Source organism: Bison bison, unplaced genomic scaffold, assembly GCF_000754665.1.
Source record: "Bison bison bison isolate TAMUID 2011002044 unplaced genomic scaffold, Bison_UMD1.0 scf7180017864322, whole genome shotgun sequence".
NCBI classification, from domain to species: domain Eukaryota; kingdom Metazoa; phylum Chordata; class Mammalia; order Artiodactyla; family Bovidae; genus Bison; species Bison bison.
Window position 1 is genome coordinate 3,518,218 of NW_011494894.1, and position 26,456 is coordinate 3,544,673.

The 26,456-nt window shown below is 38.3% G+C and overlaps 1 protein-coding gene across 2 annotated transcripts in view; it reads left to right on the forward strand.

Moving 5' to 3' along the window:
- KCNK2 (potassium channel, subfamily K, member 2) overlaps positions 1 to 26,456 on the forward strand; it is a 248,957-nt gene that overhangs the window by 169,299 nt on the left and 53,202 nt on the right. For both annotated transcript variants that reach the window (XM_010853063.1, XM_010853062.1), the window contains exons 4-5: positions 10,250 to 10,410; positions 12,501 to 12,687. In XM_010853063.1, the coding sequence (XP_010851365.1) occupies positions 10,250 to 10,410; positions 12,501 to 12,687 (348 nt within the window). The remainder of the gene's footprint in view (positions 1 to 10,249; positions 10,411 to 12,500; positions 12,688 to 26,456) is intronic.

Here is a 26,456-nt window from a genome sequence, read left to right on the forward strand (position 1 = left end):
ATTCTTATCAGAAAATTCTTTTAACAATAACCTTTAAAGTATGATTTCCAGAAAATGCATTTATCATAGTTCAGATTCTTGATTACAGTCTCTACATGTGTGGGAAAATGTAAGTTATTCACATTGCTTGCTAAGAAATAGTTTGCCACTTCCTTGATGCTGTTGGATCATTTTTCTCCCCTCTTGGGATAAGAGGAGAACCAGATAATAAGAGGCAGTTAAATAGCACGTGAATTGCTGCCATTTATAGAAATAACATTTCATTACACCTTGAACAGATCTCTGTTTATTGGCTTGAGCTTCAGATTAAGTTGTTGACCAACATTTAGTGGTCATGTTTTATCAAAATGCACATCTTTGAACACTGAGAATCTAATCCCGGACAATGAGATGCTCTCACTAGGAGAGGCATCTGGGGACTGAGAAGAACGTTGAGGTGAGATGTTTTACTTCTCCCTTGACCCGTGTGGTCTAGGCTGTTCTCACCAGTGGCTGAAGCTCTAGCACTGCTTAAATATGCCCTCTTGCTCCCACTCCCCTCACTGGATCTCTTTCTTTCCTCCTACGTATTTGAATCAGTGAGAGGAGAAAGGATGCAGTTCCAATGTATTAAGTGAAAAACTAGAAACAATGTCCAGGTAGATGATTACTGCTCTTTGGCAAGATTACTTTGCAAGAGAATTTCCCTTCAACCTTTACCTGCAGTTGTAGATTTTTATAACTGTATCTTGTTAGCAAAAAATAAAAAAGCAACTTAAGAAATAGGGAGCTTCCTGTAGATTTGCCATTATTCAACTGTGATGTAGGATTTTATGATGTAAGTTGCAACTAAAGATAGCAAGGGAGCCATCTTGTGAAGCACTGTTTGAACTGCAGGCTGGTGGCTTCTGGGCCAAGAGGAAAGCTGGAGATAGAAATGGTGAAACAAAAGGTCAAAATTTAATTCCTTTAGCTGACATGATTGTTCTGATGCTCCTATGCATTCTTTCCCAGTCTGTGTAAATCAGCAAGTACTGGAGGAATAGTATGTCCAGGGATGGTCCATATTCACTGGTTATTTAACTGAGAAATCCCTTAAGTTTTAGGGATGATACTTGAAGCCTTCATCCTTAATTCTAAATACTTGCTGTAAGCGATTGAATTAAGTTTAAATTTCAGCCTTAAAGTCTAGTCAGTGTTTAACCTTGTACACATTACTTCAGTAAACCTGTTTGTTTCTGAGTGAAGATAATTAGCAGTACTTCTCTCATAGGGTTGTGAAAGTTGAATGGAGTGTACACATATGTGAAGTGCCTGCGGTTCCTTGGAGGTTCAGATGGTGAAGAATCTGCCTGCAATGCAGGGGACCTGAGTTCAGTCCCTGGATCTAGAAGATCCCCTGGAGAAGGGAATGGCTACCCACTCCGGTATTCTTGACTGGAGAATCCCATGGACAGAGGAGCCTGGCGGGCTACAGTCCATGGGGTTGTAGAGTAGAGATGGCTAAGTGACTAACACTTTCAGTTTCATGAAGGGAGTAGCATTGTATCTGTGATGTAGTGAGAGACAGAAAAAGAGTGTGTGTATGTGTGTGTGTGAATAAATAGTGTTGGCCATTATTTTTATCATTGATAATGACAGTTATTTTATTTTTATTTTATTATTTTATTTTTGGTAATGAAAATAAAGTAATAAAGTAATGCCATAGCTCATCTAAAAGAGGTACTCTGATCATGGTCATCCTACATACAATTCACTTCCCAATTTTGCTTTCTTTTCTCCTGAAGAGCCCTACCCCCCATATTGAATAGCTTTAGACCCACAAAACCATGCCCATGTCACAGAACGTAAATCAGAATCACATCTGTAGATATTTAAAAATACATGAACAGAATCCCCTCCTCTCCCAGTGGAAGATAAGAATTTAGGTGTTCTGGGGTGGATTTTTAAAATTCCCTCTGTGATTCTGATCTGCACCCTTGGTTTAAAAGCAATGACCTAGAAGAACAATGTACTGCTTTGTGAAAGTCCTGAAATGAATACTTCTTTTATCAAAGCATTGTTTAGTTGTCTCTTAATTAAAATCATATTTTTTTCTAGAACTACTGTTTCTTATTTAGTGTTTGGTTAGCTTGTCTGTCAGTGCTGTGGGTTTGACTCACTTTTTAAAAATGACCAGGTGTAGGACTTTCCTGGTGGTCCCGTGGTTAAGACTTCACCTCCATTGCAGGGGGTGTGGGTTCCAGCCCTGGTCAAGATCCCACATGCCTTGAGGCCAAAAAAATCAAAACATAAAACAGAAGCAATATTGTAACAGGTTCAAAAATGGTCCACGTGAAAAAAAATCATTAAAAAACAAATAAATAAAAAAGACCAGGTGTGATTATCATTTCACTTTGTTTTCTGAATAGTTTCCTTTTTTTCTTAGCTTGCTAACAGAGGACACCCCGAATTTACCCTGTTCTTCTTATCCTACCTCCAGTATTTTATCCTTATACCCTACTCTATTGATATTTTTCTGCATCTAAAATAGTGTAAGTTGTTTTATATTAAAATATCATTTTAATTGTTACTTTTAGGGGTTACTTTTTAAACAATACAGTTTGCACAGATATAGAACTCTCTTTTTACTTGTCAGCTCCAAATAAAACTAAAAGGAGTAAAAAAGTACAGTAGAACTATTTAGATCTGAGGATATCTATTTAATTAAAATATATTAATAAGACCCATAGATGTTTCTTCTTAATTCAATATATTTTCTTGGGCATCTGCTCTGAGCAGAGCACTACACATTTTTGTATGTAAAGGAAAGAAAAATATCTCTGCTCCCAAGAAGTTTGTCAGCCAGAAGAAAGACAAAAGCGTGTAACCAAATGGCAGGAATTCATGTAAAAGTCATACATAATCCCTGAAAAGGAAATAGCAAGTGTTATGGATGTTCAAAGAAGCAAGACCACAGCTGGCTGAAAGGGAGAGGAATGACCGTATATTGGAAGTGATGTGTGAGGGGGACAGAAAGGACAGAAAAGATTTCAAATCACGATTGAAGGGGCCACATTTTTACGAGTTAGAAGGAGAAAACAATATAAAAAATGTAAGGAATCAAAAAAGGCAAGCTAAGTTTTCTCAGTGAGTAATGATGACTCTGGTGTTACTGAAGGGAGTACAATTGCATAACAGGGAGTTTGGGGAAATAGAAATGGTGATTTTTAAATAAAGGCCTTGGAACAGCTAAGGGTTTTACAGATTACGGAGTATAAACACCTAACTGTGCTTTAGGGAGAATGAACTGTGATGAGATGGGTTTGGTGGAGAAAAGACCATGGTCAGGCTGTTTGGATGGCCTGAAGTAGTGGCAGAAGAACCATCGAGAAGCAGAGGAGGAGAATGGAAGACTGTCGTGGACTGGGGATCTGCTTCGTTGCCTGCAGAGCTATATGGCTTTGGGATCTTACGGGATTTACACTACCACGTGTGAAATAGCTAGCTAGTGGGAAGCTACTGTATAACACAGAGAGCCTAACCCAGCCATGCGCATACATGTATGGCTCTTTTGGTTACAGACATATATGGCTGATTCATGTTGTATGGCAGAAACCAGCATAGCATTGTCAAGCAATTATCCTCTGATTAAAAATCTTTTTAAAATATGGCACGAGAAAGTGAGTGAAAATGATAGTTATCTGCTGATCATCCACTAAGAACAAAATCCTGAATTACCAGAGGGAAGGAAGTTAAACATGCTAATCTGATTATTTTTAAAGGAAATGTACTATTCAGAAGTCAACACAATAAAGAAAAACCTCAACTAACAACTTAGGCAGAGAGGAGATTTTGAAGGAATAACGAGAATCAAGAGAAGGATTCCTTTGTGAACATCTTTCCATAACCCCACCATTTCATGAGAGCCACAACAAACCAGCTGTTTGAAGGCATTTTAGGTCTAAGCTCTGAAAGTGAATCAAGTACTCTTGAAATTGCCAACATTTGAAAAATGGAAACTGCCTGAATAGAAAGAAGAGAGGGCTTGCAGTGAGGGGCAGAGAGTAGAAAGGGAGTTTCAGGAAGAATATATATATATATTTTTTTTTTTTTAGAGAGAATTTTATTTTACTTTATTATATATTTTAAAAATTTTATTTTTTAGAATTGAACTTTGTTTTTGTTGTTGTTGTTATTTAAATTTTATCTTATTTATTATCTGGTCATACTGTGAGTTCAGCATGCAGGATCTTAGTCCCCCAGCTAGGGATCAAACCCATGCTCCCTTCAGTGGCAGTATGGAGTCTTAACCAACTGGACCACCAGGGAATCCCAGAATATATTTACTTTAGATGGCCAAAGGAAGGGCACTAGGGCTACAATGAGGACCAAGGTATGGTCCCTCACAGAACTCCTACTTATGGAACTGATGGTTGCAATCTAGTGAGATGATTCTTAGGATAAAGGGAATGTGTATACAGGAGGGGGACCAAGCCAACCTTGGGGCTGTATAGTGAGGGCTCAAGAAAGTCTTCTTGGAGAAATTAATTTCTAACCTAAGTAATGATGGAATCTTAAGGATCAACCAGGTGAAGAGTTGAGGGAGGGGGAAGGTATGCATTTGAGGCAAAGGAAGAAACATAATCAGAGAGGATCAATAAGGAGGTAGTTTAGTTTGGTTAAGTTATTTGTATCTTTCATCTGCATGGTACTTATTTTTATATTAGGTGAATTTTTCTTCAAAATAGTAATCAATTTTCTCAGCCTTATTAATTGTATAATTATTCAACTTTGAATTTATGATGCTTTTAAAATGTGCTATGTCTAACCTTACTTTAGTCTTTTCTGTTCTTTTCTGTTTTGTTGCATTTCACTCTATACTACCCCAAACTGTCTCTAAAGCTCTTCCATATGTCTTGGTAAGATTACTTTTAGGTATTTCATAATTCCCTTATATTAAAAGTAAGGTATTTTTCCATTTCAATTAGCAAATCTGAGATTTTGCTAAAGTAGTATAATGCTGTTGGTTTCTGCATATTTATCATGTATTCAGCTATTTTACTGAACTTTTTACCTATTTGATAATTTTTAATATTCTCCTGTATTTACTAGATATTTAATTCCACCTACAAGTAATATATTTGTCTTCTTTATAATAATCATTCCTTTTATATGTTTACTGCCGTTATGCCTGCTAGAACTTTCAGAATAATAAAAAAAAGTAAATTGTGAAATGGGCATTTTTCCCTCTGACTGTAAGGGGATTCCTCTTATTGTTCTTTAATATTAAGTATGATATTGAGTGTTTGGAGATAGTCACCCATTGTCACGATAAAAATTCTTTTCTGTTTATCACTTTTAAAGAATTATAAGAAATTATACAGATTGTTAATCAGATTGCTTTTTAAATAGCTGTACAGTAGATATCATGTAGGGGCTTCCCTGGTGGCTCAGATGGTAAAGAATCTGCCTACAATGCAGGAGCCCTGGGTTGCATGCCTGGGTTGTGAAGATCCCCTGGAGGAGGGGATGGCTCCTCTTGATGCTCCACTGCAGTATTCTTGCCTGGAGAATCCCCATGGATAGAGAAGGCTGGCGGGCTATATAGTCCATGGGACTGCAAAGAATTAGACATGACTGAGCGAATAAGCACAGCATAGCATGTACATCATGTAGAGCAAATCTTCCTACCTCATTTTCCCCCAAATATTCTTAGCTATTATTGGTTCTTTACTTTCTTTTATTACTTTTATAAAATTCCATCAATTTGTACTGAAAACTTGCAAAATATTTATTGCATCAGGGTCTTGTCCACTGAACCAGTTCTTCCCATTGGATGGCCAAAGTATTGGAGCTTCAGCTTCAGCATCAGTCCTTCCAATGAATATTCAGGACTGATATCCTTTAGGATGGACTGGTTGGATCTCCTTGCCGTCCAAGGGACTCTCAAGAGTCTTCTCCAGCACCACAGTTCAAAAGCATCGATTCTTTGGTGCTCAGCTTTCTTTATAATCCAACTCTCACATCCATACATCACTACTGGAAAAACCATAGCTTTGACTAGACGGACCTGTGTCGGCAAAGTAATGTCTCTGCTCTTTAATGTGCTGTCTAGGTTGGTCATAGCTTTTCTTCCAAGGAGCAAGCATCTTTTAATTTCAAGGCTGCAGTCACCATCTGCATGATTTTGGAGCCCCCCAAAATAAAATGTCATGGTTTCCATTGTTTCTCCATCTATTTGCCATGAAGTGATGGGACTGGATGCCATGATCTTCGTTCTTTGAATGTTGAATTTTAAGCCAGCTTTTTCACTCTCCTCTTTCCCTTTCATCAAGAGACTGTTTAGTTCCTCTTTGCTTTCTCCCATAGGGGTGGTGTCATCTGCATATCTGAGGTTATTGATATTTCACCTTGCAATCTTGATTCCAGCTTGTGCTTCGTGCAGTCCGGCATTTTGCATGATTATTTATTATTAACATATATAAATAATAAATCAATCTCTGTACTCATGAAACTCATAAATGATAAACTCATGGAATAATAAATATATATCTATAATAAATCAATCTCTACACTCATGGAACTCACAGTCAAGTGAGGAATAAATATATATACTAGATATTAAATCAATTGTTACAAATATTTATATAATTGCAAGTGTGCAAAGTGTTTGAAAAGGGTCTTCTTTATATGTAGTATTAATAAATTCTGTCATAACAGTGACATGTCCCCCTGGAGCGATTTAGATGGGGGTGGCATATTTGGGCCTCCTGTAGGTATTCCACTAACAATGGACCTACAGCAGCTTTCTACAGAAGGCCCTTCCCTGAAAGTGATGTGAAGGCAAGATGATAGCTGTTCTGATGATATAGTCCTGTAAATGTCAGCGGTTGGCCTAGAGGCATTGGTTTGGCTTCCATTCAGATCTCTAGCACAGACTATGTACAGTTTCCTAAATTTGGCTCTTATTCTGTAGTATATTGGTAAATACTAAGTAGCTGAAAAGGGAGAAGTCCTAAATTGTAGTGCTTGGCAATTTCTGAGGTGTAAATATGTCTATTGTAGTTGATTTCAGTTTATCAATGTGAAGTCAACTGACTTATAGAATTCCTGAGAATTTAACCACTGATCTCTCAAGATAGGATCAAGATACCATGGAACCCTCTCCTCCTCCCAGATCCTGTCCTCTGGTTTCTGCCCCACCCAACCTCTTCCACAGTCAGGCCCCTTCAATCTTCAGTCTAATCTTAAGAGTTCCCTTAAGCTCTTTGGAAGCTGGATCGACTGCCAGTCCTTTAACTTTATTGCCAAGCATATGTGATGCTATAAACTGACAGCTGCTCTCCTCAGGCGAAGCATTTTGAGTGCGAACACCTTAATTTAGGAGTTACAACAAAACTTAATATTGTTTCTTTTCCATTTTCTTCTTGCCAAAACAGTCTGTTTCACCCTGAGGCAAGGAAGATGCTGCTGACTAACCAAGGGAAAGAGTCAGGAAGTCCAGACAATCACTAAAATTAATCTTTTACAAGCTTGGCAGGCTGTGTTGCTTAGAGTCAATAGATACTTTTCCTAAGTCCATTTATAGTTTCAAGTCATTTAACCAGGGTCTACTCACTGCTTAAAATGTGGTAAATGAGTGGAGTGAAGACTGCTCTTCTTTTATGGAAGACAGGGAAGAAAACACGAGGAACATTCCCTGAACATCCATGTGATCCTCTCACTCGGGCAAATGTCTGGGGCGTTGTTGGCATGTCCTTAATGTCAGAAAACTGCTCGGTGGCTTTGTGTGTGTGTGTGTGCTGGGTGCCCGTATGAGGGCTTCCACCTCCGAGGCACGGGTTGAGCAGGAGAGATCAGCGTAATGTTATCAGGAGAAGGTTCATGTTTGGAAGATGAAGCAGGAACAGACTCCCAGAAGAGTCACATCAGGCTCCCTCAACCCTACTCCTTTCATTCTCCCGTCTGCTAATTTTGGAGATAATAAAGATGAAGTACAGAGATGCCACACGGAACTGGTCTCTGTCTTTTGATCAGTGAAAGGTAGATCGGCTTTCTTTACATCTAGAATTCTTTGGATTGGGGGCCATCTCATGCGGTGACCTACACAGGATTTCTGAGGAAATCCTTTGCCCCCTTTTCTGAAGATGTTCTGGTTTCTTCTGGCTGAATCTGTCAGTGATGGATGAAAAGTTGGAGTCTTGTTTCTTATGTCCTTTTAACTCGCGTGGGGCAGATCAAATTGAGCCCTCTGACACTTAGGCTTTTTATTTTTTAAGTGGTAGAGTCTATTTTTAGTGATGCCCCAGTCAGTATTTGTTTTAATTGTATCTTTTCTTTTTGACCCTTGATCCTTTCTGGTGGTAGGTTACTTCTCATGGTTGTAACTCTGAAGATATTTATCCTTTTCTGCAGAAAGAGAATCGGAGAATCGGAGAAGGCAATGGCACCCCACTCCAGTACTCTTGCCTAGAAAATCCCATGGATGGAGGAGTCTGATAGGCTGCATGCAGTCCATGGGGTTGCTAAGAGTTGGACACGACTGAGCGACTTCACTTTCACTTTTCACTTGCATGCATTGGAGAAGGAAATGGCAACCCACTCCAGTGTTCTTGCCTGGAGAATCCCAGGGACTGGGGAGCCTGGTGGGCTGCCGTCTGTGGGGTCACACAGAGTCGGACAGGACTGAAGCGACTTAGCAGCAGCAGCAGAAAGAGAAAATGGGATGATACGGGATAACTCAGAAGCTTGGCCCACTTCAGGTCACACGGTTGTTCATCTGGTGGTGGTGGTGGTTCAGTGGCTCGGTCGTGTCCGACTCTTTGCCGCCCCATGGACTGTAGTCCCCCAGGCTCCTCTGTTCATCTGGAGAGACAATAAAAAAAGTGTTGAATCTTAGCAGGACTCTCTGGAATAATCAGAGAATCCAGGTCGAAACAGTCTCTTATTATTGGTATTCTGCTTATTGATGCTAGAATAGAAGACAGGGTTGAGATGGTTGAGTTCCATCTTGGATGGTGTTAAGAGATGCTACTCTTCCAAACAGTCCAGGTTAAACATTCTACCTAACTTTTGTGATGGCCTTTCCTTCTTCAAATTACCTTGATACAAGACTTCTGGGACTTTTTCACACATGCCCTGGATGGATCTTTGTATATATTGCCCTGATGCTCAGCATTCCAAAGTATTAGTAGACAAGAGCAGATGCAAGGTAAATGCGTGGGAAGGTAAATGAGTTAAATGCGTAGACAGCTTGCATCATATTCTCCAAGCAGTAAGAGGGTCTTAGAAGTAGTAAGGCAGCTTTTGAACTGGAGGCTTAAAAAAAAAAAAGATTTGTCGACTAAAAAAAATGCACAACATAAGAGTTGCAAGTTTTTATTTGGGGGCAAAATGAGATGATAGCCTGAGAGACAGCCTTTCAGATAGCTCTCAGAAGCTGCTCCAAAGAGGTAGGGGGAAGGTCAGTATATATGTGATTTTGGTGAAGGGGGAGTATATGCAGTTAAGCACATTATTTATTTCTTTGCAGAAGGTGTCTGCTAGTCACAAGGAGTAGTCATCACCATGAAAGATTTAAGGATTTTAGTGCTTTTCTAGACATGAAAAGATACAAAAATTTGGCTCATAAAATTGGCTCCTGGAAATGTCTAACTATATACAGACCTGTTCTGCCAGATTTCCCCAGAGCACAGAGCACCTCATTTCTGTTCTCTACTCTGAACTCCTAGCAGGGGATTTTGAAAATCAGCAGTAACAGCTGCACATGATTTAATCCTTGTAAATGTAGATGGCAAGTGCCAATTTGTAATTCACGGGCTTGATAATTTTAAGTTTTCATTTATTGCTTTTTGGTAGATGCTTGAATCAAAAAAAATTTTTTAAGTTGTTATTAGACGTTTAATAATTTAAGCATATTTGAATACTCTTAAGGCAATACACACTTAATAAATGGCAACAAAAGCTTTGTAGTCACAGCATTGGCAGCACAGGGGGGTAGAAGTAAATTGAATGAAAACATTGACTTTATTGTGCGTGTTACTCCCTCAGTTTTCATCATCTAGCTTGACTGGAACATTAGCTATACTTTGGAGATTGTTAGAGTGCTTGTTTATCAGAAGATTTTACATTAAAAGCTTATGTGGTATAAAGGGATTCTTAATTAGTTGAAATCTAGGACTGATATTTTATAATATTTGGAAATTTTTGAATCAAGTTTGAGGTCATATGTTTTAAACTATTACTCATTTCTAAACAACTGAATTCTTCTTCTTCTTTGTATTTTTAGGATTTGGAAACATCTCACCACGCACAGAAGGGGGGAAAATATTCTGTATCATCTATGCCTTACTGGGAATTCCCCTCTTTGGCTTTCTGTTGGCTGGAGTTGGAGATCAACTAGGGACCATATTTGGAAAAGGAATTGCAAAAGTGGAAGATACATTTATTGTGAGTATGATAGCCATTTAACTGCATATGTTAATTGTCTCATTTTTCAAAAATATTATAACTTTTCTGTTCACCTCAGATATAGTGAGATGTAAGTTATTGGGCTTTGTATAACAATTTACATGAGCCGCTTTTTGCAAATAACTCGCTGTATAGTTGTTTTTATACTTCTCTGAACGAATACGTTAATGAATGAGAAAAAGCGAAATATACAGAAGAAAAGTAGAAATCTGACAGTCCTGGGCTCAAATTCCAAATGGATTGTATCCTAGCTATATTCACTTAAGCTAGTTATTTTACCCTTAAATCTCCATTTTGCCATTTATATGAATGATAGTACTGATGATGAGGCATTACTCTGAGATTTAGAGATATTCTAAGTGAAAGCTTAACATAGCTAGTAAACCTTAGCCCTTTGCTGAAGGATTGAATAATACATAGCAAACATGATAAAGGGGATCTTATAACTTATTTTAATAATGTTGCTGATAGAAATTGAACTAAGGTATACAATTTAGTAGGACCAAAAATATGAAGATGTTCATGGGCGTATGATATTCAGTAGAAAAAATAAATAAAATGAAAATGCTCTTAGAATTTTAAGTGAAAAATAGTAATAATACCATGATGACAAGCTTTTATTCTTGAAAATTATGAACGAAGAAAATAATTGTGTTAGAGAATCAGATTATAGATGATTTGTTACTTCTGTCACTACTTTACGTTTTATTTATTATTCAATAATGTTTCATCTTTTCATAAAAAGTTCGAGTATTTAACTATTGATGAAATAAATCACTGAGTGTTTGGTTTTCAATTGAAATTATAATTCCAGTTTTAACATTAGATATATTTCATATTGGGGCTTTCCTCGTGGCTCAGCGGTATAAAAAACATGCCTGCAATGTAGGAGCCACAGGGGATGTGGGTTTGATCCCTGGTTTGGGAAGATCCCCTAGAGGAGGGCATGCAGCCCACTCCAGTATTCTTGCCTGGAGAATGCCAGGGACAGAGCAGCCTGGCGGGCTACAGTCCATAGGATTGCAAAGAGTCAGACACGACTGAAGCGACCTGCCATGCGTGCATGCATGCACATGTTTCATATTAAATTTAGAGGTGAGACAGTGTGGGTCCTCTGAGGGCAGCTCTAGCTTAGAGGTGTTGAAGACTTCTCATTGTCTATGTATCATGTCTTGTGTATTTCGTTGTACCGCTTAAGGTCGTAGAACAGGGAGATGGTTTGTCTAGTTCACATGGGAATCAACTGTGGACTTTAAGTCTGCTAGTATTTCGCTTTAATCAGTTGAACAACGATAGGAAAATGTGGTGGGAGAGGGGAAAAGTCTCCATGAAATTAATGATTTTATCAATTATCAACAGTGGATATTTAATTTATGCTTCAGTTTTCTCAATTTTCATGTATTTCTAGGTTGTGTTTGGCCCGAAATCAGTTGTTTGCTTGTAGAATAGAAATATTTCAAAAGTAGTTCAGGTAAACAAAGAATGATGTAAATCGGAAATTTTGTTCTCTGAGCAAATGTTTTGTACTTTAGAAACTATTTTGCCTGTTGCAAAGCTATATAAAAGTAAAGTAGCATCATTATTAGCATTGGTTATTTTCAGTTATTCGTATTATACCTAATATATTTACATAAAGATAATTGAAAATTAATTATAAAAGAATAGAATACCATTCTCATTTGCTAATTTGCTGTTAACAGTGCGTATAGGTTATATGCATAAAATAGATACCTAATGAGAACCTACCGTATGGCTCTGGGAACTCTCCTCAGAGCTCTGTGATGACCTAAATGTGAAGGAAATCCAAAAAGCAAGCGGTATGTGTGTGTGTATGTGTGTCTGTGTGTGTGCACACATGTGTGTGTATGTGTATATATATATATAGCTGATTCACTTTGTTCTACAGTAAAAACTAACATAACGTTGTAACGCAACTACACGCCAATAAAAAATAATTTAAACAGTATATATAGGTTAACTTTGCAGGTCCATCAATCATCGATCTCAGTCAATTTCTCTCTCTCAGTATCTGTCTCCCCCCCACCTCTCTCTCACTCTCTCATCCCTAGAAGTGGAATGTTAGTCAAACCAAGATACGAATCATCTCCACAATCATCTTTATTCTGTTTGGCTGCGTGCTGTTCGTCGCTCTGCCTGCGATCATATTCAAGCACATAGAAGGCTGGAGTGCCCTGGACGCCATTTATTTTGTGGTTATCACCTTGACCACCATTGGCTTTGGCGACTACGTCGCAGGTAAGATTTTGGAGATACACTGCTCTCCTAACCCTTCTGCTTTAGTTAAACTTTTTCTCTTGGGTTTGCAGACAACACAGTGACTGCCTCCATTTCCCAGGGCTGTCATAAGAAAGTACCACAAACTGGGTGCCTTTAAACAAAAGACATTCATTCTCTTGTAGAAGTTCAAAATCAGAGTGCCAGCAGGGGCAGAGTCGCTCTGGGACTGGTAGAACCCTCCCTTCCTTTCCCCAGCTTCTGGAGGCAGAGAACATCGGTCCCTGCTGGTCCTCGGGTGTAGGGCGTCTCTTCATCTCTGCTCTCGTCTTTGTATCATGTTCTCCCTGTGCCCCCATTGCTGTGACCGAATTTCCCTCTTCTTATAAAGACACCAGTCACATCGGATTAAAAACCCGCTCTACTCCAGTATGAATTCATCATAGCTAATTGTATCTGCCAAGGGCCTTATTTCCAAATAAGCTCATGTTTCAAAGTGCCAAGGTTGGGACTTCAACACGTGTTTTTTGAAAACAGAGTTTCATCCATAACAGTGACAGAGCCAAAAAAAAAAAAAGATCATTCCCTGACAGTGAAGGTCCGCAAAAGGGTACAGTTGAATATTTATTTTTCATTCTGTAAAAGAAATTTAAATTACTGTCTGCTCAGAGTGTTATAGTACCACTCTAATTTCAGAAACCACTTATCTGCCTCTTATTTATTTTTTTAGTGGTACAAGAATTCAAGTTTAAATTATCTTTGCTCTTTTTACTAGGCCTTTCCATATCTTAGTTTTTCCTCCCAGCTTTCTTGAGAAATAATTGACATACATCACTGGGTATGTCCAAGCGGTAACAGCAGGATGGTTTGATTTACAAAGATCATGCAATGAAGTGATCACCACAGTCAGTTCCGCTAACATCCATTCTTCTAATGCACTCTGCCTGGGTGTCTGGGGTCCCAGGGTGCTTCAGCCCCACTCCCATGTCCTAGGATTCTCTCGGTGGTGTCTTGTCCTTGAATAGTTTTTAGTTTCTCTCCTTGTGAGGAGGGAGCGAAGCCAGGAACAAGCTAGTCACCATCTTGGTAATGTCACTCTCATATTTTAGTTTTAGAAACACTTCAAACTTTGGAAGATGTGCTGAGCTACTTAAAACCTTCTTTTCTCTAAGATATTTATCTCCTCTAATTTTCAGTTCTAATATCAATGTTTTTAATCTTTTTAGCAGTTTATCCATGTTTTAAAATTCATGATTTTAAGACATGTTTCCTTTTTCTATGTATGTTATTTCTGTTGCTGTTTGCTTTATTGTTTTATCTCTTAGATCTTATATCATTTCATCTCTCTTTTCCTATTACATTATCTCATTATTGTTACTGTTCAGGGGCTGCCGCAGTGCTCAGCGGTGAAGAATCCACCTACCAGTGTAGGAGACTTGGGATATGCGGGTTTGATCCCTGGGTTGGGAAGATCCTCTGGAGGAGGAAATGGCAACCCACTCCAGTATTCTTGCCTGGAGAATACCATGGACAGAGGAGCCTGGTGGGCTATGGTCTATGGAGTCGCAGAGAGTCAGACACGACTGAGCACACACACACATTATTGTTCTAACTCCAGTATTAAATAAATTGTAGTAATGGTGATAAAAGTAATGTAGTAATTCTCTGTCATGCATCATTTTGACCAGCTCCTAAAAAATCTAAGTTTTTCTTTAAAAAAATAAGCTTGAAGTGTTAGAAAAACATGTTCATAACCATTATGGTAGGAATGTGCTAGTAAACTTCCCAGAATAAACTAAGTAGCCTAATTTAATTTTAGGAGGGTTTTATGCTTTCGAGTTGTTTACTCTTCTTCTTTTTGACTCAAACTTCTTACTTAAATATGAAAAGAAAATATGTTGTGTAGCTTTATAAAAATTTCAGAGAAGGCATCTGTTTTTATTATTTGTTAATTACAGTTTAACTTGGCAAAACCCTTCTTTCTGGGGAATGTATAATATCTTTGAAGATGGGGATGTTTCTACAAGCAAAGATTTGCTTTTGGTCAAAAACAGTACATTCACCTCTCTGTGCTGGATGGGAAAGGGTGGAGATCTTTTTGTTTTCTAATTAGCAAAATGTAGAGAGGAGAATGGGAGAAGGCAATGGCACCCCACTCCAGCACTCTTGCCTGGAAAATCCCATGGACGGAGGAGCCTGGTAGGCTGCAGTCCATGGGGTCGCTAAGAGTTGGACACGACTGAGAGACTTCACTTTTATTTTTCACCTTCATGCATTGGAGAAGGAAATGGCAACCCACTCCAGTGTTCTTGCCTGGAGAATCCCAAGGATGGCAGAGCCTGGTGGGCTGCCGTCTATGGGGTCGCATAGAGTCGGACACGACTGAAGTGACTTAGCAGCAGCAGCAGCGGCAGCAGAGAGGAGAATCTCAGACATTTGTAGCTCTATATTGGACAACAAGCTTTTGTCCTAAAATAACCATTTTTCTACCTTTCATTAACATCATAGATATAGTTAGCTTAAGTAGAAATGGAAAGAGCTTTAATGTAGCAGAAAGTGAGATGTAGGGGTGTCAGGCAGAGTGAAGTTAAGTCAGAACAAGCAAAACAAATATCGCATATTAATGCATATATGTGGAATATAGAAAAATGGTACAGATAAACCTATTTGCAAGGCAAGAAAAGAGATGCAGATGTAGGGAATGGGTGTGTGGACACAGAGGGTGGTGTGGGATGAATTGGGAGATTGGAATTGGCATGTGTGCAGTGCCATGTGCAAAACAGATAGCTAGTGGGAAGCTGCTATATATAGGACAGGGGGCTCAGCTCTGTGCTGTCTGTTGACCTAGATGAGTGGAATGGGATGGGATGGGGAGGGGGTAGGAGGGAGGTCCAAGAGGAAGGGTGTGTGTGTGTGTGTGTGTGTGTGTGTGTGTGTGTAGCTGGTTCACTTTATTGTATAGCATAATTTAATACAACATTGTAAAGCAATTGTGCCCCAATTAAAAAAAACAATTATACTTGTGCTATGTTAATCTTAGGCTATTGCACGTGAGTGCTGTCACTTCAGTCGTGTCCAACTCTTTGAGACCCAGTAGACTGTAGCCCACCAGGCTCCTCTGTCCATGGGATTCTCCAGGCAAGAATACTGGAGTGGGTTGCCATGCCCTCCTCCAGGGCATCTTCCCAATCCAGGGATCAAACTCATGTCTCTTGCGTCTCCTGTTTTGGCGGGCAGATTCTTTACCGCTAGTGCAACCTGGGAAGCCCAGGCTATTGTACTATTCTGTAAATATAATTAGTGATTATATTTAATTATAATTAAATTATGTGTAATTAACCAGAGGTCTTATAGTACCTGTGGAATATATAGGTATTAGGTGACAAGTCTTCCATTTTCAAGCCAACAGCCCTGTATTGCACGTTATTGTATCCTATTTAATTTTTGATGTTTTATGGTAATACATAGTTGTGTCTATTTATTAATGTATTTATTTTTCAGCTTTATTGAGGTACAATTGACCAATAAAATCATAAGATATTTAAAGTGCACGTCGTGGTGTTTTCATATACATATATTATACATTATGAAAGAATCCAATTGATTCATACATTCCTCACCTCACTGTAGGCTTCCCCAGTGGGTCAGCAGGTAAAGAATCTGCCTGAGTGCAGGAGACACAGGAGATGCAGATTCAGTCCCTGGGTCATGAAGATCCCTTGGAAAAGGAAATAGCAACCCACTCCAGTATTCTTGCCTGGAGAATCCCATGGATAGAGGAGCCTTCCCCATAGTGCTAAGGATTACAAAGAGTCCGTCACGACTAAGCAGCTAAGCATGCACATCTCATTTATTTATTTGTTTTAGTGAGAACTTTTAAGTTCTTTTGTCTTAGCAAATTTCAATGATACAATATGGTGCACATGTGATTTTAAATAAGTGTCAGTCCAGCGTGAACCTCATAGTCTGAGACTCTCTAAAAAAAACAAAAATTATAAATAAAAATGTGGGTAGAATCCTAAAACAGTGTTATATTTGTGACCACAGTATAAACCAGCTTAAAAAAAAAAGACGAACAAATATTTTTACTTTATGGTTTTGTAGAAGATGAAAAAAGTTAGTTTTTAATTTCCCTTAGGAGACCAACGCTCTGAAACTGGCTGGATTGTGTTGTGTTAGTCTTTTAGTAGCCTCTCTCAGCTATCTGAAAACATCTTGTATATCAGTGGGAACCCTGAATACAGAGTCATGGTCACAGTATTGGAGGGGAACAGGGGAACAGAATATTTGCATGGCATTAGATATAGTCTAAGAAACATTGTTATTATTACTAAGGTTTTATTTTATTATATCCCTCTTTAAGCCCATTATTTTAATTTCACTATTCCTCTGGAATGTGGTAGAAATACGCTTTGCAAACAACTTGCAAAGGAATTTAATGTGTTTGAAGTGACAAATGCTGAGAAAATTAGAGAAGCAGAATGGACACTACTTTTGTTGACTTATCTCTGTCTCCTTAATTTACGTATTTTGTACCTATTTTGGTCTTTGTGAAACTGTAGAACCCGATTCCTAGTCCTGTAGTCTCTACATCCTAGATCTGTGTGCCCGGGGAGCATTTTTGGATTGAAATGGTGGACACGGGGAAAGATGTGGCAAAAGCTGCCTAGAAAATGTGTGCCCTTCGCAAGAGTCTTTGGGGAAAAAAATGTGAGTTTTTTAAAGCATCTTGGAAAATAACTGCTATAGTTAAGTAGAATACATAAAAATAGTCTTTCCTTCTGGGTACCTTGTGACAAGTAAAATTAGCCACTAAGTTAAAGCGGCAACCCCATCTGGGAAACATCAGTTATTTACTTTTTAGAGCCTTTCCTCTTGCTGTTAGATGTCTCTACAGATAGGATTCTCACTTAATTTTGATATTTTTGCCAGGAAAAAGCAAGCACCATTGCTCAAACTTGAACCGTCTCATCTTTCTATTAGGCTATAAATCTCCGAAGAAAACAGAGATGTACTTCTCTTAATAGACACCCACTGTCTGATGGGTCTGCAAGTGCTACTCCAAATGGGATTAGAATTCAATTATATTTTTGTACTGGACTTCTTTGAAGACAAGTTTAAAAACATACACTTCAAACCATGGTGTTATTAAAGTAAAAGGAGTAAATTTTGGAATGTGATATCTAAATGTTTAGGATACAGGTTGTAACATTGGTGTAAATATTAGAAGCATCTCAAAAGCAGCAAGAGATGATGTGATGTGGTAGTTCAGACAACTCTGAAGCAGAATGCTCATCCTCAGGGAGTGAGCATGAAAATACATGCAGCTGGACATTTTGCCATGGGAAGAAAACAGGTCAACCCCTGTTGCTTTGTATTTTTAAATGTCATTTCTTACTTTTTATTTTATTTTTTGGCTTTAGATCTATTATGTTGCTATGGTCCTATGATTCTTTTTTTTTTAAATTTGTAGTATAACTACCTTTGGACTTCCCTGGTTGCTCAGATGGTAAAAAAAAAAAAAATCTGCCTGCAATGCAGGAGATTGAGTTTGATCCCTGGGTCAGGAAGATCCCCTGATGAAGGGAATGGCTACCCATGTCAGTATTCTTGCCTGGAGAATTGCATGGACAGAGGAGCCTGGCGGGCTACAGTCTATGGGATCGCAAAGAGTTGGACACAACTGAGCGACTAATGCTATACAAAGATAGCTGCTTTGCGATGTTGTGGTAGTTTCTGCTGTACAGCAAAGTGAAGCAGCCATAGGTGTACATCTATCCCCTCTTCCCTGTATTTCCTTCCCAGTTAGGGCACCACAGTGCAGGAGTAGAGTTCCCTGTACTCTACAGTCTGTTCTCATTTCTTGTCTGTTTTAGACTAGTGTGTATATGTCAATCCCAGTCTCCCAATTCATCCCACTCCCTCCTTTCCCCACTTTGTGTCCATGTATTTGTTCTCTACATCAGTGTCTATTTCTTCCTTGCTAATAAGGTCATCTACACCATTTTTCTAGATTCTACATAATTTCATATTAATATCCATGTCTGTCTGCCTCTCTGCAAATGGCACAATTCCTTTCCTTTTTATGGCTGCTTACTTTTCATTTTGTGTATGTCATAATGTTCATGATATAATCTATTAGGGCATTATATATTTCTAATTCATAAATAAATTTAAATTTACGTTTGCACCCACCAATCCTTTTCCCTGTTGGCTATACTGTATCAGAAGCATTTAGCAACTACTAGTAAAGACTAATATGTTTCAGAGGTCAACTTTCTCTGTGTATTGACTGAACATAAGAATACAACATTTAATGGTTTTTCTTCAGGAAGAACTCCCCCAGCAAATGTCAATCTTACATTTATATTTATGGGAGAATGTGTCTTACTGGCTGATTGGTTGCCTTAGTAATTTGTGTTTACTCCTTCCTGATGGCCTTTTTTGTTCTTTTACTAATGCTCAATATTCTAGAGCTAAAAAAGACCTGGGAGCCACAGGTCATTGCAGCACTTTTATTATACATATGAATAAACAGACCCTCTGTCGCTACCTGTAGTTCACAGAGCGACTCTTCCTAAAAGATAAAAAGAGAAAGTACATTATTTAGCAAAGTATCATTTACTTGATTTTAACAATTTCTATAATAATTTGTAGTCAAATTTGTAGAGGTAAGTTAAGTGTTACTCACTCAGTCGTGTCTGACTCTGCGGCAGGCTCCTCTGTCCTTGGAATTCTCCAGGCAAGAATATTGGAGTGGGTTTCCATTTCCTTCTCCAGGGAAATCTTCCTGATCCAGGGATCAAACCCAGGTCTCCTATATTGCAGGCAGATTCTTTACTGTCTAAACCACCAGGGAAGACTGGTAAAAATTATATTTGACAGCTTACTCTTGGTTTCCTATGTTTTATTTCTTAACTTTTGTCATGTTATTTCTCATTTGATGAGAAGTCTGAACTGATAAATGATTAAATCATGCTTGCCTTATAGGCCGAGAGTTAGATCTCATTAAAATCTAAGAAGTTATATTAATTATCTAGAAATGTGTGAAAGATTGAGCTCTACTTATTTAGGCTTGCTTCTAAAACTTGTTGTCTGAATCCATCATTTTAAAAAATCACTATGGGTTGGGGGATGGGCAAAATAGGTGAAGCTGATTAAGAGGCACAAACCTCCAGTTATAAAATAAATAATACAATAAATAAGTTACAGAATAGGGAGTATATTAACTAATATTGTAGTAACTTTAGTGACAGTAACTAGACCTATTGTCATGATCATCTCATTTATATATATATCTGTATATATAAATGTTGAACCACTATATTATATACCTTAAACTAATGAAATGTACGTCAGTTATATATCAGTAAAAAATTAGTTGATGATTCTTCAGAAGTGAAGTCAAATAATTACCTAATTTAACATAATTTAACATTATTTTTCAAGGTTAGTGTCCTCTTTAATATGTACTCTTAGGACCAGAGTAAGTCATGGAAACCAAGAAGTGCATTTCTATGAACTGATAGACATTGCCCAAAGAAGTCTTTTTGTTCTTGTGTAGTCTCTTAAGCCTTGTCTGATTCTTTTGCAACCCCATGGACTGTAGCCCGCCATGCCAGAAGTCTTCAGCAACACTCTTTTTTAAGCCAGGTTAGTTCATGAGAGATAATATGATTGAGTAAAAGCCAGATACCAATACATAATTTCACAAAGCAATGTCCTCACATTAGCTACTTTTCTAATAAAAACCAAAAATTTTAACCAAAAGTTTAGATGTATTCTAAGAAACCCTTATGGTTGATATTATGAAAACACATTTTTGTTCTGAGCATAAATTTACTTTGCCATCCAAATATATATTCTTGGAATTTTGATCAGTGAAATTTAGTATATTTAGTTGAATAATGAAACTTTTTTTGTCTCACATGTAGTTTTGAGTACTTACTGGGTTAATCAGGCTTTAGGCTTAATGCCATATGCTTCTCTAAATAGAAAAAAAAAAAAAAATTGGGAAATTAAAGCAGATAAACTGGCCTTCCAGGGGATTTACCCTTTCAAAACTTTATAGATTTTCACAGTTTTTGAATCTTTTGTCTTCATATTTTTTGACTTGGGAAAAAAAACATATTTGTTTATCTCATGTTAAGTTTTCTTGGAATTATGTTTTCAAAGTCGTCATTGGAAATGCAGCTTTTTGTAACCAAGCCATTGCTTTCTCTTATAACCAAAAACATGACTCATTTAGTAGAGTGCTCAGAGCTTGCTTAATGGAAGATGATTTTTTCATGAAAACATCTAAATCTCCATTGAAAAACCATGACAAGCATCTTTTGTTCCAAACAGTTTGTCCTAATAGACAACTTCGAGAAAACAGTTGCTGATGTGGTCTAAAAGTTTTGCAACTATTCAAAGGCCAGGTATTAAAAATTGCTGTTACTGGGTTGATCACTGAGCAGAGATTTGCCAGGAATTTAGCAAATGACAAGGAAAATATCTGATCAGAAGTGAGGTCAGCTGAAGAACAGTCAGTTCTTCAGCACCACCACAATGGCTCTGAAAAATTTCTCTGATTGAAAAGAGAGGGCTTACATGACTGTTAGGGAGATGCCTTATAGCCATCAGTCACATGTGCATCCATTCTGATGTTTAGTGAGCATGTATTGTATATTAGATAACTGTGCTTAGCATTTAGTGGTAATGATTGCACTAGTCTTGTTCCTATGGGACATAATGTTTGAAATCCAGGAATAACAATTCAATAGGAAATCATTTTCTCTTCTTGATAGTTCTGTGTGTTAAAATGGAAAAATTCTGCAAGACATCTGGTCACCCCCTGAATCAGCTGGTGACTCTCAGAGAACTCAACTCATCAGAAAACTGAGAGCTACGTGTGTAATTAACTAAATGGGATTAGACCCAACAGTTCAGAAGTTAAGGACTGTGGGCAAACCAAGGAGTTATTTAACTTCTAGGATTCAAAATGGATATATAGAAGAATTTTAGAACACGTGGGAGAAAATGACAAGGAAGACTTTTAATGATTGACAGTTAATTCTCAGTGAGTTAGGCAGTAAATTGTACTAAGTTTAAGGAAAAAGACTGCAAATTACTGTATATTAATATATAGACTTAAAGATAATTTGTAGATGTAACAATAATGTACATCCTATATCCTATAGATTTCCATCGTTATAAAGGTGAGTAAGACAGTGTGTTGATTTGTCTTTCTTTATAATCATGAGACTGCTGTTTTTCTGATGGGAGTTTCTCTTGTCTTAGACCAAGTACCTACCAGGAAATGGACAACTTCTTGAGTGCTGAAATTGAGAATCCCCATATATAGGTTCAAATGCTGGAGAGATTTAGTTACCTTTTCTGGTCTTGTGTTTTTTTTTAACTTGATAGCGTAGGGAAAGTTTGATATAGTGGGTGAGCTGTTGTTTAATACTGAAGTCATATTTTCATTTGTAAAAAAGAAAACATAATTTACAGCATTATTGAAAGAGCCTCTTAATTCTTGCTGCATTAAGAAAAGACTTTATTAAACTAAGTTGCTTTACTATAAAAAAGAAAAATATACTAAAGCAGAAAGTAAGTTTTTGCCCCTTCGTATTAAGAGACAGCATGCATGTGTGTTATGCTAAGTCACTTCAGTCATGTCCAACTCTTTGCGACCCCATAGACTATAACCCGCCAGGCTCCTCTGTCTGTGGGGGTCTCCAGGCAAGAGTACTGGAGTGGACTACCATGCAGCTTTCATGAATAAAAAGAAAGTCAAATGTACCCAAAATACTGAAATCCATATTTGATATCTATATTAAAATACAGACCCATGTAAAACATGACCTTTATTTTCTTTAAAACAAAGTTGTATATTTTATCTATATTCTATAATATATATTTTATTTTAGAAAAGCTGAGGAGAAACATGGAGTTTGATCCATAATGGCTAAATCATTCTTTAAATCCTTATTTATAAATATTCTATGATTCAGCATCATCCAAAGAAAGAAAATTAAATTTAAGGGAGAGGGGGCAATGTACATTCAAGTGTCGTAGAGCAGAACAGGACATTCCAAAAGGAAACTGTTGGAATGGGGACATAAGACAAGAAGCTCCTAGTAAAACGGTGGTGACCTCAGACCCACCTGGTTTCTAGGTAAGAACCTTGAGGGAAAAAGAAGCACCTTGTTTCACATAGCATCTCCAGCCCTAGCTAAGTGTCTGCCATACGTATGGATGAAAGAAAAGAAGGTGGGAAAATGGGAAGGACAGTAACTGAATGGGAATGATGGGAAGGACAGTAACAGATCACAGGTGACAATAGACACCCTGGTTCAATGACAGGAGCCTATGTTCTGAAGCCAGACAAGCCTGAGTGTGATTCTAGCTCTGCTGTCCCCTTTGCTGTGTGACCTGACAACTGTTCTTATACCTACCCTAAGAGTATGGCTTGTCTGTTGGAAAATGGGGATACTTACTATTAGGATTTTAGGAACCCAATACAGATCTTCCATCCTTGAGTTCTGAACAGACTGTGAGAATTATGGCACTTGAAATATCAGCTTAACTACTGATAAAGACATCTGGAGATATGGCTTGAGGCTCAATGACCAATTGGTCTTATTAAGAATCTTGTGCTAAAAAAAAAAAAAAAAAGGAATCTTGCGCTAAATCAGTGGAAATAGGAGTAGGAAGGGCTTCCCCAGTGACTCAGACAGTAAAGAATCTGCCTGCAATGAAGGAGATCCAGGTTCAGTCCCTGGGTCTGGAGGATTCCCCTGGAGGAGGAAGTGGCTTCCCACTCCAGTAGTCTTGCCTGGAGAATTCCATGGACAGAAGAATCATGGGCTACAGTCCATGGACTTGCAAAGACCTGGACACAAATGAGCAACTAACACTTTCACTTTCATGAGGAGTGGAAATACAATGCCCCATAATACCTTCCTACTCAGGGCTTTAGTACGGCATGACTTCATTGAGGTAGACCATCAGTAAGTCTTAGCACTCACTCCCCTCTCTCCATCAGAGTTTGAATATTTTGTAAATCAGCCGCAGTGAGCGTATTAGCTAGGACTGGGTTATCTAGGACTACAAGGCCAAAATAAGAACCTCAACCAACAACTCTTTGGTACCAGATAGGAAAGGGCTTCGTTAATGCTGGAACCAGGTAAGAAAAGGATTGTTGTGGGACAAGGTTTGGGAAGCTCATCTTAGGAGAGAATGGGCTCCTAGGAATAATGCCAGACTGAAATTGAGGGCTTGAGGAGCTTTATTAGGCTCTGGTGATTTCCTTATTGAAGTGGCAAGGAGAATAATTCCAGACAAAAATGGCGCCATCTAAAAGAGGCCATCATGTAAGAGTCAGAAAGAGGCTTATTTTAACTATTTTAAAAAGTTTATAAGATTCCTAAAAGCTTGGTACCTCCACCCCTCTTCGCTATTTTTATTACCATTGGTCTGCTCTCCTGTAATGATTAGCCAGAAAGCTCTTAAAATGGAAAGGACTTGTGTGCATATTTTGAGTGGCAACAAAGAAAATGGCAGTGAGGTGCCAGATGAAGAGGGAAGAGTGGGTTGTAGCAGCCCACGGGCCATGTCTCAGGAGTCTGGGCAAGAAAGAAAAAAAACAATGGAGTGGTGGAATGGAGACGGGAGTAGGGGCCAAATAGGCAGGGACTATGCCAGGACAGAGAGACTACCCTAGGTGGTTTTTTTTGGGAGGGAGGGTTAGAGTTGCTTTACAATGTGCTAGTTTCTGCTGTACAGTAACGTCAGTCAGCTACATGTATACGTATATCCCCTCTCTCTCTGTCCTCCCCTCTCCCGTCCCATTTAGGTCACTGAGCTGAGCTCCCTGCACTATGCACTAGGTTCCCACTAGCTAGCAAGAGACCCATGTTCAGATTTCTTGAATGTGCTGGACTAAAATTAATGCTTATAATTACATTTTAAAAATATTTCCTAATTAAAAAAAATAACTTTTTCAGCAAGTTATCTTGATTATAGATTTTTAAGATTTGGCTAAGATTCTTGAATCCAATAGATCGAATACTGTGGAAGTTAATTCATAAATCTTAGATATCAGAAAGTGAAAAGGTTTTGTGAGTATTGGATAATACTTGTATATACATTAGCTCTCCCTGGATCACTTGACTGCCAGTATTTCATCTTAAGAGTAGCAATTAAGAGTGAAAAAACATCCCCCAGCCCACACTACCCCCGGCTTAGAATCCACTAAAGCTTGTGGGATGAACATTTTACCCAAATATAGACCTTTTAGTGATTAAGTTAATTTACTCTTTTCAAACTGTGACATCCTGTTTATAAGAAAGAAAACTTATAAAAAGTCATCTTGAGCATGAACTAACTTCTAAAATCAACATTTTGGTGAACTTATGTGTTAAGTGAGTCACAACTATTTGGATGAGGACATTCTGGTTTTGAAAGAGAAAGTACTTGGGAAAAAAAATGTCATTTTGGTTTCTTTGAAATGGAAACATTTAAAAAATGGAATTCACTAGTGAGCCTATCATGTAACAGATTTCCACACACATTTCCTAAGTCGCTTCTGTGAATCTGTAGCCCTGCATCCCCCGTGGGCCAAGTCTTAACCATCCCAAGATGCATTTAGCCTTTATAGTCCTTCCCAGAAATGATATTTTTAAAAATGTTGCACAAGGTAAATTTTTTACAATATTTTGAAGGTAAATATTACTGACTTTATAAACTGAACCTTGAATTTTTTTCTTTGTCCCCAACAAAGGCTGAACTTTTATCTGTTCCTATTATTTGCCTGATGGAAAAAAGTTCTCTTTTTACTCTGACCCTTTAATATTTGAAAATGTCATTGTGGGTAACTCACAGTCTAAGTTATAGAGAGTATGTTATATCAAATTTTTATATTTGATTTTTAATGTATAGTGGCTGTTTATTAGCTTTTCTTCTGAATATAAAGGTTGAGTTTTTTAATTATGTCCACAACCCCTGTTTAAACATCCCCAGTCTCTATGCTTTTGATTCTAAAATCATTGCCTTGTCTTCCCTGTTGTGTGTGCACTAAGTTGCTCTTTGTGACCCCATGGGGTGTAACCCACCAGGCTCCTCAGTCCATGGGATTCTCCAGGCAAGGATACTAGAGTGGGTGGCCGTTCCCTTCTCCAGGGGACCTTCCCTGACCCAGGGATCGAACCAGTGTCTCCTGCATGGCAGGCAGATTCTTAACTGTCTGAGCCACCAGGGAAGCTCTGCCCTGTTAAGTGTTAGATTTGTATTTGAGGATCCTGCTGCTTGTCTTGCCTGTTGGCACCTCAAGCACTTCAAGATCATTTTGCCCCAGTTTGAATGACTTTTCCTTTTATTATCCCTGTTCCTTCTCCTGTGTTTCCTCTTGAATTGCTGGTACCATCCACCCAATGAGGGTCTATGGTCTCCGTTCATCCTGGAGCCCTTCCTTTCACTTACCACACCAACTAAGTAGTCATCAGTCCCTGACGATTCTGCCTCCAATGTCTTTTCTTTCCATCACAGTCTGACTCTGCCTCAGTCTTTCCTTAGCTAGCCCAGAACAAAGTTTCTCACCGGGCTTCCCTGTCAAACCTTCCCTCTCTGCCCCTAGATCTTTATGCACATGTAAGTCAAACACCAATCTGCCTAAAAACCTTTACCTACTCCCCACTGCTTTAAGAGCAAAGCAGTGCTTTTTTTTTTTTTTTTCCCTAGATTCCTCTCTTCTACCTGTCTATTCTCTTGATGGCCTTCCAAATGTAGCTTTAGCTGATACTAGC